The sequence below is a fragment of the Oncorhynchus tshawytscha genome, linkage group LG29 (genome assembly GCF_018296145.1).
Source record: "Oncorhynchus tshawytscha isolate Ot180627B linkage group LG29, Otsh_v2.0, whole genome shotgun sequence".
Lineage (NCBI taxonomy): Eukaryota > Metazoa > Chordata > Actinopteri > Salmoniformes > Salmonidae > Oncorhynchus > Oncorhynchus tshawytscha.
The window spans coordinates 20,545,601-20,561,038 of record NC_056457.1 but is presented as its reverse complement, the minus strand read 5'-3'; the positions used below and the strand labels follow the sequence as shown (position 1 = coordinate 20,561,038).

Genomic DNA, 15,438 nt, shown 5'->3' with positions numbered 1-15,438 from the left:
TTGCCTGCTCACTCTCACTATCATAATTGAGCCGTTGGTATTGCCTGCTCACTCTCACTATCACAATTGAGCCGTTGGTATTGCCTGCTGTCTCTCACTACCAGAATTGAGCCGTTGGTATTGCCTGCTGTCTCTCACTATCATTATTAAATCAATGAATGCGAGGAACACAGGACTAGACTTGTCCTCTGCCTCATGTGCATTAGACTCATCTTAGAGGTCGTACTCCAAAACAGATTTAATCTCAAGCTGTCACTGACTCATAGACTCAGTGGATGGTTACTGTTAGGTTATGTATAGACTGGATGGTTACTGTTAGGTTATGTATAGACTGGATGGTTACTGTTAGGTTATGTATAGACTGGATGGTTACTGTTAGGCTCTATAGAATCTCAATTCAACGGCTCAGAAGAGGCATGTGACAGGGACTACAGTCAATCACGGACTACAAGAAGAAATCCAGCCCAGTCACGGACCAGGATGTATTGCTCCCAGGCAGACTAAATAACTTTTTTGCCCGCTTTGAGGACAATACAGTGCCACTGACACGGCCTGCAACGAAAACATGCAGACTCTCCTTCACTGCAGCCGAGGTGAATAAGACATTTAAACGTGTTAACCCTCGCAAGGCTGCAGGCCCAGACGGCATTCCCAGCCGCGCCCTCAGAGCATGCGCAGACCAGCTGGCCGGTGTGTTTACGGACATATTCAATCAATCCCTATACCAGTCTGCTGTTCCCACATGCTTCAAGAGGGCCACCATTGTTCCTGTTCCCAAGAAAGCTAAGGTAACTGAGCTAAACGACTACCGCCCCGTAGCCCTCACTTCCGTCATCATGAAGTGCTTTGAGAGACTAGTCAAGGCCCATATCACCTCCACTCTACCTGACACCCTAGACCCACTCCAATTTGCTTACCGCCCAAATAGGTCCACAGAAAATGCAATCTCAACCACACTGCACACTGCCCTAACCCATTGGACAAGAGGAATACCTATGTGAGAATGCTGTTCATCGACTACAGCTCGGCATTCAACACCATAGTACCCTCCAAGCTCGTCATCAAGCTCGAGACCCTGGGTCTCGACCCCGCCCTGTGCAACTGGGTACTGGACTTCCTGACGGGCCGCCCCAGGTGGTGAGGGTAGGCAACAACATCTCCACCCCGCTGATCCTCAACACTGGGGCCCCACAAGGGTGCGTTCTGAGCCCTCTCCTGTACTCCCTGTTCACCCACGACTGCGTGGCCACGCACGCCTCCAACTCAATCATCAAGTTTGCGGACGACACAACAGTGGTAGGCTTGATTACCAACAACGACGAGACGGCCTACAGGGAGGAGGTGAGGGCCCTCGGAGTGTGGTGTCAGGAAAATAACCTCACACTCAACGTCAACAAAACTAAGGAGATGATTGTGGACTTCAGGAAACAGCAGAGGGAACACCCCCTATCCACATCGATGGAACAGTAGTGGAGAGGGTAGCAAGTTTTAAGTTCCTCGGCATACACATCACAGACAAACTGAATTGGTCCACTCACACAGACAGCATTGTGAAGAAGGCGCAGCAGCGCCTCTTCAACCTCAGGAGGCTGAAGAAATTTGGCTTGTCACCAAAAGCACTCACAAACTTCTACAGATGCACAATCGAGAGCATCCTGGCGGGCTGTATCACCGCCTGGTACGGCAACTGCTCCGCCCACAACCGCAAGGCTCTCCAGTGAGGTCTGCACAACGCATCACCGGGGGCAAACTGAGGTCTGTTACAGGAAGGCCATAAAGATCATCAAGGACATCACCACCCGGGGTTCACCCCGCAAACTCAGTACAGGTGCCACCACTAAAAACAGCTTGATCTCAAGGCTGCTGTTAAACAGCCACCACACACTGACACTGACACTGACACTGACAACTCCAGCCACTTTAATAATGGGAATTGATGGGAAATGATGTAAATATATCACTAGCCACTTTAAACAATGCTACCTTATATATTGTTACTTACCCTACATTATTCATCTCATATGTATATACTGTACTCTATATCATCGACTGCATCCTTATGTAATACATGTATCACAAGCCACTTTAACTATGCCACTTTGTTTACATACTCATCTCATGTGTATATACTGTACTCGATACCATCTAATGTATCTTGCCTATGCTGCTCTGTACCATCACTCATTCATATATCCTTATGTACATATTCTTTATCCCCTTACACTGTGTATAAGACAGTAGTTTTGGAATTGTTAGTTAGATTACTTGTTGGTTATTACTGCATTGTCGGAACTAGAAGCACAAGCATTTCGCTACACTCGCACTAACATCTGCTAACCATGTGTATGTGACAAATAAAATTTGATTTGATTTATATATAGACTGGATGGTTACTGTTAGGCTCTATATATAGACTGGATGGTTACTGTTAGGTTACGTATAGACTGGATGGTTACTGTTAGGTTACGTATAGACTGGATGGTTACTGTTAGGTTATGTATAGACTGGATGGTTACTGTTAGGTTATGTATAGACTGGATGGTTACTGTTAGGTTATGTATAGACTGGATGGTTACTGTTAGGCTCTATATATAGACTGGATGGTTACTGTTAGGCTCTATGTATAGACTGGATGGTTACTGTTAGGCTCTATATATAGACTGGATGGTTACTGTTAGGCTCTATATATAGACTGGATGGTTACTGTTAGGCTCTGTATAGACTGGATGGTTACTGTTAGGCTCTATATATAGACTGGATGGTTACTGTTAGGCTCTATATATAGACAGGATGGTTATTGTTAGGCTCTATATATTGACTGGATGGTTACTGTTAGGCTCTATATATAGACTGGATGGTTACTGTTAGGCTCTATATATAGACTGGATGGTTACTGTTAGGCTCTATATATAGACTGGATGGTTACTGTTAGGCTCTATATATAGACTGGATGGTTACTGTTAGGCTCTATATATAGACTGGATGGTTACTGTTAGGTTATGTATAGACTGGATGGTTACTGTTAGGCTCTATATAGACTGGATGGTTACTGTTAGGCTCTATATAGACTGGATGGTTACTGTTAGGTTATGTATAGACTGGATGGTTACTGTTAGGCTCTATATACAGACTGGATGGTTATTGTTAGGCTCTATATAGACAGGATGGTTACTGTTAGGTTATGTATAAACTGGATGGTTACTGTTAGGCTCTATATATAGACTGGATGGTTACTGTTAGGTTATGTTTTGACTGGATGGTTACTGTTAGGCTCTATATATAGACTGGATGGTTACTGTTGGGCTCTATATATAGACTGGATGGTTACTGTTAGGTTATGTATAGACTGGATGGTTACTGTTAGGCTCTATATATAGACTGGATGGTTAATGTTAGGCTCTATGGTTACTGTTAGACTGGATGGTTACTGTTAGGCTCTATTTATAGACTGGATGGTTACTGTTAGGTTATGTATAGACTGGATGGTTACTGTTAGGCTCTATGTATAGACTGGATGGTTACTGTTAGGCTCTATATAGACTGGATGGTTACTGTTAGGCTCTATATAGACTGGATGGTTACTGTTAGGCTCTATATAGACTGGATGGTTACTGTTAGGTTATGTATAGACTGGATGGTTACTGTTAGGCTCTATATACAGACTGGATGGTTACTGTTAGGCTCTATATAGACAGGATGGTTACTGTTAGGTTATGTATAGACTGGATGGTTACTGTTAGGCTCTATATATAGACTGGATGGTTACTGTTAGGATATGTATAGACTGGATGGTTACTGTTAGGTTATGTATAGACTGGATGGTTACTGTTAGGTTATGTATAGACTGGATGGTTACTGTTAGGCTCTATATATAGACTGAATGGTTACTGTTAGGCTATGTATAGACTGGATGGTTACTGTTAGGCTCTATATATAGACTGGATGGTTTCTGTTAGGCTCTATATATAGACTGGATGGTTACTGTTAGGCTCTATATATAGACTGGATGGTTACTGTTAGGTTATGTATAGACTGGATGGTTACTGTTAGGCTCTATATATAGACTGGATGGTTACTGTTAGGCTCTATGACTGGATGGTTACTGACTGGATGGTTACTGTTAGGCTTATGTATAGACTGGATGGTTACTGTTAGGTTATGTATAGACTGGATGGTAACTGTTAGGCTCTATATATAGACTGGATGGTTACTGTTAGGTTATGTATAGACTGGATGGTAACTGTTAGGCTCTATATATAGAATGGATGGTTACTGTTAGGCTATGTATAGACTGGATGGTTACTGTTAGGTTATGTATAGACTGGATGGTTACTGTTAGGTTATGTATAGACTGGATGGTTACTGTTAGGTTATGTATAGACTGGATGGTAACTGTTAGGCTCTATATATAGACTGGATGGTTACTGTTAGGCTATGTATAGACTGGATGGTTACTGTTAGGCTATGTATAGACTGGATGGTTACTGTTAGGCTTATGTATAGACTGGATGGTTACTGTTAGGCTCTATATATAGACTGGATGGTTACTGTTAGGCTCTATATATAGACTGGATGGTTACTGTTAGGCTATGTATAGACTGGATGGTTACTGTTAGGTTATGTATAGACTGGATGGTTACTGTTAGGCTATGTATAGACTGGATGGTTACTGTTAGGTTATGTATAGACTGGATGGTTACTGTTAGGTTATGTATAGACTGGATGGTAACTGTTAGGCTCTATATATAGACTGGATGGTTACTGTTAGGCTATGTATAGACTGGATGGTTACTGTTAGGTTATGTATAGACTGGAGGGTTACTGTTAGGCTCTATATATAGACTGGATGGTTACTGTTAGGCTATGTATAGACTGGATGGTTACTGTTAGGCTATGTATAGACTGGATGGTTACTGTTAGGTTATGTATAGACTGGATGGTTACTGTTAGGTTATGTATAGACTGGATGGTTACTGTAAACTCAGTCAATTGTTTTTTTGTTCTATTTTTAATCTTTATTTCATTAGAAAAGTCAGTTAAGAACAAAATTCTTATTTACTATGACAGCCTACCCCGGCCAAACCCAGACACCACCCTATGGGACTCCCACATCACTCCGGATGTGATACAGCCTGGATTCCAACCAGGGAATGTAGTGGCACCTCTTGCATTGAGATGTAGTGCCTTAGACCACTGCGGGAGCCCGAAATGATGAAGTGATGCTGTAAATATTAACCTAACACCACTGTATTCTTTTCTCAGAGGATTCGGGAAGCCCCTATAGGAATGGGATTTCACTGTAGTGACCTAGGCCATTGTATAAGGTATCCATAGTAATGGGAACGGTATTGGAATGTTGATGGTTCCTGTAGCTATGACACTCAGTTACCCATCATCCATTGGTAGCCAGGAAGTGACTGAATCTGCCTGAAAAAAATGTGACTAGAGTTTTCTACATGATATTATGCCATAATTATTTTGATTTAGGACCAGAGCTTTAGTTCTGTTTTGCCCCCCAACACAATGTAGGAAGGCTGCTCCCCCACCAACACAATGTAGGAAGGCTGCTCCCCCACCTGCCCCCCCCTCCTCCACCACACTCCCCTATTCCCCTCTTCCTCCGCTGAGCCCTGCTATAAATATCTGGAGCGGTGTTTACGAGTGTTGAGAAATACTAGGCTACCCGGACACTTTGCTCTTGTCAGCCCGATAAGCGGGTGGAATAGGTCATCTCTAAAGGTGTTTTGGGCGCGGGGGGGGTAGGATAGGGTAGGACGGAGGGGCCAGAGCTAACCCCCTTTTCATACACCCTATGGGCCCCAAGCGAGGGTCTGCCTCCAGTCCACCCACCTGACACCTTGGCCTGTCGCTATGGCGCCAGGCGGGGGCGGCTCTGACACAGAACCAGAGTCTTCCCAAGATGAGATGTCATAGCTCTGCGATGAAATAAGAGGGCTGGGATTGAGGATTTAGGACCGTATGACTGCTCTGCCTGATAGCTGTCAAGACGGCAGCATGAGCAATCACATCCTTAAATATGTACCGTACATCAATCACATACACAGAACACACGTACACACACGCACATGATTCGTCGTCGGCTCGTCCTTTTGTGCGTGTGCCTATCTCTCTGTTCATGCCAGTGTCATGCCTGTATGTGTGCATGTATGAGCTGAGAGTGGTGAAAAGCGTTCCCTTTGAGGCAACGTCACAGATGCCATGTGTCCTCACGATTGCTGATTACCCAGGGGTCCTTGGGCCAGGGTACATGTTTGATTATTAACTAGGGATCAATGAGGTTGTAGCCAGAACACACTTACTTTAAAGAGGGTACAGCACTACAAAGCTGTGATTGAAGTCATCAAAGCGAGAATATATAATATATGCTGTAGATTAAGCCGTCAGAGACCTAAGTAAGCATTCTGTAAAAGGATGAGAATTCATGCAAAAGCTTCCGCCGAGATATGCTTCAACGACTCACAGTAGGCTCATAAAAAAAAATCATCTGTGTACATTTTTCTAGCAATTTATTAACAAACCCTGTGATTCCAGGCTCTAGCAGCTTTTGGCAGCAGTCTGATTTGTACATAATGCTGAAGTTGACTTTCTCATTAATAGTGTGGGTGCTCTGGAAGACTCTGTAGAGCCAGGGTGCTTATGGTTATGGTGACTAATTTGAGTAAAGTGCTGTCTGTGAGTGTGGGAATTTGAACGAGCCGTCATAGTAATGCTCAGGCAAAGGGATTTATGACACGGAAGCCATTATTTTGACACCTCAGTTTTGGTAGGGGAGTCATTTGATTGTGTAACTGACCAGGGATTCAAACTCTAGTTGCCTGCTGGTAGCCCTCTGACCTAAAGCCTAAGCACAAGGTTACTCATTACAAGGGTTTTTCCGAACAACATGTAAATACAAGCAACAATAAGAAAGCAGAACGTTCTCCCGTACGAATAGCCCAGAGCATTTCCAACTACAAATGCAAATGAGGGACAATTTATTCTATCGGGAGATGTTTGATAGACAGATATCAACGGATCAACATTGAAGTACAGAGAGAAATCAACTGATCACAATCTTCTAAAATATAGGCCAAATTGAAAATTGGGGACAGGAAATCAACTTTCAAGTCACCTACTCAATTCCCCCTCACTAGCTGTGTTGAAGTTGCATATTTAATCCGTTTTTTAATAGGCAGTTTGGGTTCTACTTGCCACTCTCCACACAGCAAGGCGGATGTTTTAATCTTGCCTATGGAGTGAGAAGGGAGGGGGGAGTGGGAGGATAATGCTATTAGCACCATGGTGGCCAAGGCTAACCAACAGCTGAGGTATAATTTTTGCCGTTAATTAGCTTTCGCCCCCAGCAAATAGTTAGAATATTTGTTCTGTGCTTGCTCTTTGCCCCTGTGAGTATTTACAAGAGATATACTTCTTACTTGGGACAGATATTTCTATAGTATGTTTATTATTTCAGATCATTGAGTAATTTGGTTTCCTAAACATTGAAAATATTTAAACTATTAAAATGTACACTACACGCCTACAGTACATGCAGAGATGGTTTCTCAGCCTAGGCTTCACATACGGTATAATTCTGTGTCAATGTAGCTTTTGATCACTGAAATAGTATGTAACAACAATGTTGTACTATTACACTATTTTTTTCTTTCTTCTATTCACTCAGTAGAGTGATATGACAGCAGGCAAACCAAACCTAAATGGGATACTTGGGCATAAATAATCACTACGAATGCATATTCAGAATAGTACTGTTGCAATTTATGTATATGTTGTTATTGAATCCACCATTTTCCTTAACCACGGGCACGTTATTCAGTCTGTTCATAATGTGCACTATTTTGACCAACTGTTGCTTCATGGCCATGTCGGAACCAGCGTATTGGGCCAAGTATGTTGAGTAAGTATGCCTTGTTCACCCATCATCTCTGTCTCTCAGCATTGACGCTAGCTTCTTCTGTGAATTCTCTCTGTGTTCTTCTTGCTGTTCCCTCAACCCTCTTTGACTGTATTGATCCTCTGTGCCCTATGTGTCCTGATGTAACGCTTTGCCAGGTGTTTGTTGCCTTGCCAACCACAATTAGCAAGTAAGTTCACGATTTTAGTGTACCCGGCTAATTTGCTAATTGCACTCTTGCTATGCTACATCGGAATGAACAACCATGGTATGGGTGTCACATACCGTTTATACATTCTTTCATTAAAGGGATTCATATTCCAACCAAAAACTTTGATAAACAAACAATTGAAAGCAAAATCAATGATGGAATGGGAATTATCATTCAGTTGAATCTTTGTTCTCTCTCTCTCTCTCTCTCTCTCTCTCTCTCTCTCAGTTCATTTCACATAATGGATTTGCTGTTAGGCAGCGGCATGTGTTGTATGGATAGAGGGGATTTGACCCACAGACATGTAAACAACGTAGTCTAGTCTAACATGTTGTGATAAGCAACTGCCCTTTCTTTGAAACAGTCTGAGTCCAAAACCAGAGTACACTCTTAGAAAAAAATCTAGAACCTCAAAGGGTTCTACAGCTGTCCTCAAAGGAGAACCCTTTGAATAACCCTTTTTGGCTCTAGGTAGAACCCTTTTGGTTCCATGTAGAACCATTTTGACAGAGGGTTCTACATGGAACCCAAAGTGGTTCTACATGTCCTATGGAGACAGCTGAAGAACCCTTTTGGAACCATTGTTTCTAAGAGTGTAAGCCCTCCAAGTTGACCTTTAATGAAGACAGTCTTTCAGACAATGGAATCTGCACAGTCAACAACGCACTACCAATCGGCACGATCTGTAGCATGCAATAACTCCCAGTCAGTCACAGTCTACCTTCTTAACCTTACAGTCAGTAACAATGACAAAGACTAAAAGGAATATGGCTGTGCACTTCCTCCGAATGATGCATCCTCCATCCCAATCTCTGTTGCCTCTGAAGAGTCTCTCTCTCTCTCTCTCTTAATTTATTTTATGTTACAATGAAGTGACACACTGGATTTTAATGCCCATTCTTGTCTTGATGACCTGCTTAACTCATCAAGGAGCACTGCTGTCAAAGAGCTTGCTGTCTGTGTCATTCCCTTCTGCTTCTCATTCTTACTGTCCTGTGACTCAGTCTCTTCCTAAAGCTGCTACATGTCTCTGTCTCTCCCTAAAGCTGCTACATGTCTCTCTCTAACCTAAATCTTCTACATATCTCTCTCTCTCCCTAAAGCTGCTACATGTCTCTGTCTCTAACCTGAAGCTGCTACATGTATCTGTCTCTAACCTGAAGCTGCTACATGTCTCTGTCTCTAACCTAAAGCTGCTACATGTTTCTGTCTCTAACCTAAATCTGCTACATGTCTATGTCTCTCCCTAAAGCTGCTACATGTCTCTGTCTCTCCCTAAAGCTGCTACATGTCTCTGTCTCATCTAAAGCTGCTACATGTCTCTCTCTCCCCCTAAAGCTGCTACATGTCTCTGTCTCTGTCTCTAACCTAAAGCTGTTACATGTCTCTGTCTCTCCCTAATGCCGCTACATGTCTCTGTCTCTCCCTAAAGCTGCTTCATGTCTCTGTCTCTAACCTAAAGCTGCTACATGTGTCTCTCCCTAAAGCTGCTACATGTCGCTGTCTCTCCCTAAAGCTGCTATATTTCTCTGTATCTAACCTGAAGCTGCTACATGTCTCTGTCTCTAACCTAAAGCTGCTACATGTCTCTGTCTCTCCCTAAAGCTGCTACATGTCTCTGTCTCTAACCTAAAGCTGCTACATGTCTCTGTCTCTAACCTAAAGCTGCTACATGTCTCTGTCTCTCCCTAAAGCTGCTACATGTCTCTGTCTCTCCCTAAAACTGCTACATGTCTCTGTCTCTAACCTAAAGCTGCTACATGTCTCTGTCTCTAACCTAAAGCTGCTACATGTCTCTGTTTCTCCCTAAAGCTGCTACATGTCTCTGTCTCTAATCTAAAGCTGCTACATGTCTCTCTCTCTAACCCTAAAGCTGCTACATGTCTCTGTCTCTCACCTAAAGCTGCTACATGTCTCTGTCTCTAATCTAAAGCTGCTACATGTCTCTGTCTCTAATCTAAAGCTGCTACATGTCTCTGTCTCTCCCTAAAGCTGCTTCATGTCTCTGTCTCTAACCTAAAGCTGCTACATGTGTCTCTCCCTAAAGCTGCTACATGTGTCTCTCCCTAAAGCTGCTACATGTCTCTCTCTCTCCCTAAAGCTGCTACATGTCTCTGTCTCTCCCTAAAGCTGCTATATGTCTCTGTCTCTAACCTAAAGCTGCTACATGTCTCTGTCTCTCCCCTAAAGCTGCTACATGTCTCTGTCTCTCCCTAAAGCTGCTACATGTCTCTGTTTCTCCCCTAAAGCTGCTACATGTCTCTGTCTCTAACCTAAAGCTGCTACATGTCTCTGTCTCTAACCTAAAGCTGCTACATGTCTCTGTCTCCCCCTAAAGCTGTTACATGTCTCTGTCTCTCCCTAAAGCTGCTACATGTCTCTGTCTCTCCCTAAAGCTGCTACATGTCTCTGTCTCTCCCTAAAGCTGCTACATGTCTCTGTCTCTCCCTAAAGCTGCTACATGTCTCTGTTTCTCCCTAAAGCTGCTACATGTCTATGTCTCTCCCTAAAGCTGCTACATGTCTCTGTTTCTCCCTAAAGCTGCTACATGTCTATGTCTCTCCCTAAAGCTGCTACATGTCTCTAATCTAAAGCTGCTACATGTCTATCTCTCCCCCTAAAGCTGCTACATGTCTCTGTCTGTCCCTAAAGCTGCTTCATGTCTCTGTCTCTAACCTACAGCTGTTACATGCCTCTGTCTCTCCCTAAAGCCGCTACATGTCTCTGTCTCTCCCTAAAGCTGCTTCATGTCTCTGTCTCTAACCTAAAGCTGCTACATGTGTCTGTCCCTAAAGCTGCTACATGTCTCTGTCTCTCCCTAAAGCTGCTACATGTCTCTGTCTCTCCCTAAAGCTGCTATATTTCTCTGTCTAACCTGAAAGCTGCTACATGTCTCTGTCTCTAACCTAAAGCTGCTACATGTCTCTGTCTCTAACCTAAAGCTGCTACATGTCTCTGTCTCTCCCTAAAGCTGCTACATGTCTCTGTCTCTCCCTAAAGCTGCTACATGTCTCTCTCTCCCTAAAGCTGCTACATGTCTCTGTCTCTAATCTAAAGATGCTACATGTCTCTGTCTCTCCCTAAAGCTGCTTCATGTCTCTGTCTCTAACCTAAAGCTGCTACATGTCTCTGTCTCTAATCTAAAGCTTCTACATGTCTCTCTCCCCCCCTAAAGCTGCTACATGTCTCTGTCACTCCCTAAAGCTGCTACATGTCTCTGTCTCTCCCTAAAGCTGCTACATGTCTCTCTCTCTCCCTAAAGCTGCTACATGTCTCTCTCTCTCCCTAAAGCTGCTGCATGTCTCTCTCTCTCCCTAAAGCTGCTACATGTCTCTGTCTCTCCCTAAAGCTGCTACATGTCTCTGTCTCTCCCTAAAGCTGCTACATGTCTCTGTCTCTAACCTAAAGCTGCTACATGTCTCTGTCTCTAACCTAAAGCTGCTACATGTCTCTGTCTCTCCCTAAAGCTGCTACATGTCTCTGTCTCTCCCTAAAACTGCTACATGTCTCTGTCTCTAACCTAAAGCTGCTACATGTCTCTGTCTCTAACCTAAAGCTGCTACATGTCTCTGTTTCTCCCTAAAGCTGCTACATGTCTCTGTCTCTAATCTAAAGCTGCTACATGTCTCTCTCTCCCCCTAAAGCTGCTACATGTCTCTGTCTCTAACCTAAAGCTGCTACATGTCTCTGTCTCTAATCTAAAGCTGCTACATGTCTCTGTCTCCCTAAAGCTGCTTCATGTCTCTGTCTCTAACCTAAAGCTGCTACATGTCTCTGTCCCCTAAAGCTGCTACATGTGTCTCTCCCTAAAGCTGCTACATGTCTCTGTCTCTCCCTAAAGCTGCTATATTTCTCTGTATCTAACCTGAAGCTGCTACATGTCTCTGTCTCTAACCTAAAGCTGCTACATGTCTCTGTCTCTCCCTAAAGCTGCTACATGTCTCTGTCTCTCCCTAAAGCTGCTTCATGTCTCTGTCTCTAACCTAAAGCTGCTACATGTCTCTGTCTCTAATCTAAAGCTGCTACATGTCTCTCTCTCCCCCTAAAGCTGTTACATGTCTCTGTCTCTCCCTAAAGCTGCTACATGTCTCTGTCTCTCCCTAAAGCTGCTACATGTCTCTGTCTCTCCCTAAAGCTGCTACATGTCTCTGTCTCTCCCTAAAGCTGCTACATGTCTCTGTCTCTCCCTAAAGCTGCTACATGTCTCTGTCTCTCCCTAAAGCTGCTACATGTCTCTGTCTCTCCCTAAAGCTGCTACATGTCTCTAATCCTAAAGCTGCTACATGTCTCTGTCTCCCCCTAAAGCTGCTACATGTCTCTGTCTGTCCCTAAAGCTGCTTCATGTCTCTGTCTCTAACCTACAGCTGTTACATGCCTCTGTCTCTCCCTAAAGCTGCTACATGGCTCTGTCTCTCCCTAAAGCTGCTTCGTGTCTCTGTCTCTAACCTAAAGCTGTTACATGTCTCTGTCTCTAACCTAAAGCTGTTACATGTCTCTGTCTCTCCCTAAAGCCGCTACATGTCTCTGTCTCTCCCTAAAGCTGCTTCATGTCTCTGTCTCTAACCTAAAGCTGCTACATGTGTCTCTCCCTAAAGCTGCTACATGTCTCTCTCTCTCCCTAAAGCTGCTACATGTCTCTCTCTCTCCCTAAAGCTGCTACATGTCTCTGTCTCTCCCTAAAGCTGCTACATGTCTCTGTCTCTAATCTAAAGCTTCTACATGTCTCTGTCTCTCCCTAAAGCTGCTACATGTCTCTGTCTCTAACCTAAAGCTGCTACATGTCTCTGTCTCTAACCTAAAGCTGCTACATGTCTCTGTCTCTAACCTAAAGCTGCTACATGTCTCTGTCTCTAATCTAAAGCTGCTACATGTCTCTGTCTCTCCCTAAAGCTGCTTCATGTCTCTGTCTCTAACCTAAAGCTGCTACATGTCTCTGTCTCCCCCTAAAGCTGCTACATGTCTCTGTCTCTCCCTAAAGCTGCTACATGTCTCTCTCTCTCCCTAAAGCTGCTACATGTCTCTGTCTCTCCCTAAAGCTGCTACATGTCTCTGTCTCTAATCTAAAGCTGCTACATGTCTCTGTCTCTCCCTAAAGCTGCTACATGTCTCTGTCTCTAACCTAAAGCTGCTACATGTCTCTGTCTCTCCCTAAAGCTGCTACATGTCTCTCTCTCCCCTAAAGCTGTTACATGTTTGTCTCTCCCTAAAGCCGCTACATGTCTCTGTCTCTCCCTAAAGCTGCTTCATGTCTCTGTCTCTAACCTAAAGCTGCTACATGTCTCTGTCTCTCCCTAAAGCTGCTACATGTCTCTCTCTCTCCCTAAAGCTGCTACATGTCTCTCTCTCTCCCTAAAGCTGCTACATGTCTCTGTCTCTCCCTAAAGCTGCTACATGTCTCTCTCTCCCCTAAAGCTGCTACATGTCTCTGTCTCCCCTAAAGCTGCTACTGTCTCTAACCTAAAGCTGCTACATGTCTCTGTCTCTCCCTAAAGCTGCTACATGTCTCTGTCTCTCCCTAAAGCTGCTTCATGTCTCTGTCTCTAACCTAAAGCTGCTACATGTCTCTGTCTCTCCCTAAAGCTGCTATATGTCTGTCTCTAACCTAAAGCTGCTACATGTCTCTGTCTCTAACCTAAAGCTGCTACATGTCTCTGTCTCTAACCTAAAGCTGCTACATGTCTCTGTCTCTCCCTAAAGCTGCTACATGTCTCTGTCTCTCCTAAAGCTGCTACATGTCTTTCTCTCCCTAAAGCTGCTACATGTCTCTCTCTCTCCCTAAAGCTGCTACATGTCTCTGTCTCTCCCTAAAGCTGCTACATGTCTCTGTCTCTAATCTAAAGATGCTACATGTCTCTGTCTCTCCCTAAAGCTGCTTCATGTCTCTCTCTCTCCCTAAAGCTGCTACATGTCTCTGTCTCTCCCTAAAGCTGCTACATGTCTCTGTCTCTAATCTAAAGCTTCTACATGTCTCTCTCCCCCCCTAAAGCTGCTACATGGCTCTGTCACTCCCTAAAGCTGCTACATGTCTCTGTCTCTCCCTAAAGCTGCTACATGTCTCTCTCTCTCCCTAAAGCTGTTACATGTCTCTGTCTCTAACCTAAAGCTGTTACATGTCTCTGTCTCTCCCTAAAGCCGCTACATGTCTCTGTCTCTCCCTAAAGCTGCTTCATGTCTCTGTCTCTAACCTAACTGCTACATGTGTCTCTCCCTAAAGCTGCTACATGTCTCTGTCTCTCCCTAAAGCTGCTATATTTCTCTGTATCTAACCTGAAGCTGCTACATGTCTCTGTCTCTAACCTAAAGCTGCTACATGTCTCTGTATCTAACCTAAAGCTGCTACATGTCTCTGTCTCCCTAAAGCTGCTACATGTCTCTCTCTCTCCCTAAAGCTGCTACATGTCTCTCTCTCTCCCTAAAGCTGCTACATGTCTCTCTCTCTCCCTAAAGCTGCTACATGTCTCTCTCTCTCCCTAAAGCTGCTACATGTCTCTGTCTCTCCCTAAAGCTGCTACATGTCTCTGTCTCTAACCTAAAGCTGCTACATGTCTCTGTATCTAATCTAAAACTGCTACATGTGTCTCTCCCTAAAGCTGCTACATGTCTCTGTCTCTCCCTAAAGCTGCTATATTTCTCTGTATCTAACCTGAAGCTGCTACATGTCTCTGTCTCTAACCTAAAGCTGCTACATGTCTCTGTATCTAACCTAAAGCTGCTACATGTCTCTGTGTCTCCCTAAAGCTGCTACATGTCTCTCTCTCTCCCTAAAGCTGCTACATGTCTCTCTCTCTCCCTAAAGCTGCTACATGTCTCTCTCTCTCCCTAAAGCTGCTACATGTCTCTCTCTCTCCTAAAGCTGCTACATGTCTCTCTCTCTCCCTAAAGCTGCTACATGTCTCTGTCTCTCCCTAAAGCTGCTACATGTCTCTGTCTCTAACCTAAAGCTGCTTCATGTCTCTGTCTCTAACCTGAAGCTGCTACATGTCTCTGTCTCTAACCTGAAGCTGCTACATGTCTCTGTCTCTAATCTAAAGCTTCTACATGTCTCTCTCTCCCCTAAAGCTGCTACATGTCTCTGTCACTCCCTAAAGCTGCTACATGTCTCTCTCTCTAACCTAAAGCTGCTACATGTCTCTGTTTCTCCCTAAAGCTGCTACATGTCTCTGTCTCTAATCTAAAGCTGCTACATGTCTCTCTCTCCCCCTAAAGCTGCTACATGTCTCTGTCTCTAACCTAAAGCTGCTACATGTCTCTGTCTCTAATCTAAAGCTGCTACATGTCTCTGTCTCTCCCTAAAGCTGCTTCATGTCTCTGT

The 15,438-nt window shown here is 44.0% G+C and overlaps 1 protein-coding gene across 3 annotated transcripts in view; it reads left to right on the top strand.

Moving 5' to 3' along the window:
• The window catches only part of scn5lab (sodium channel, voltage gated, type V-like, alpha b), a 212,639-nt gene that overhangs the window by 38,995 nt on the left and 158,206 nt on the right, over window positions 1–15,438 (top strand). For all 3 annotated transcript variants that reach the window (XM_042308644.1, XM_042308645.1, XM_042308643.1), the window contains exon 4: window positions 7,829–7,918. In XM_042308644.1, coding sequence (XP_042164578.1) covers window positions 7,829–7,918 — 90 coding nt within the window. The remainder of the gene's footprint in view (window positions 1–7,828; window positions 7,919–15,438) is intronic.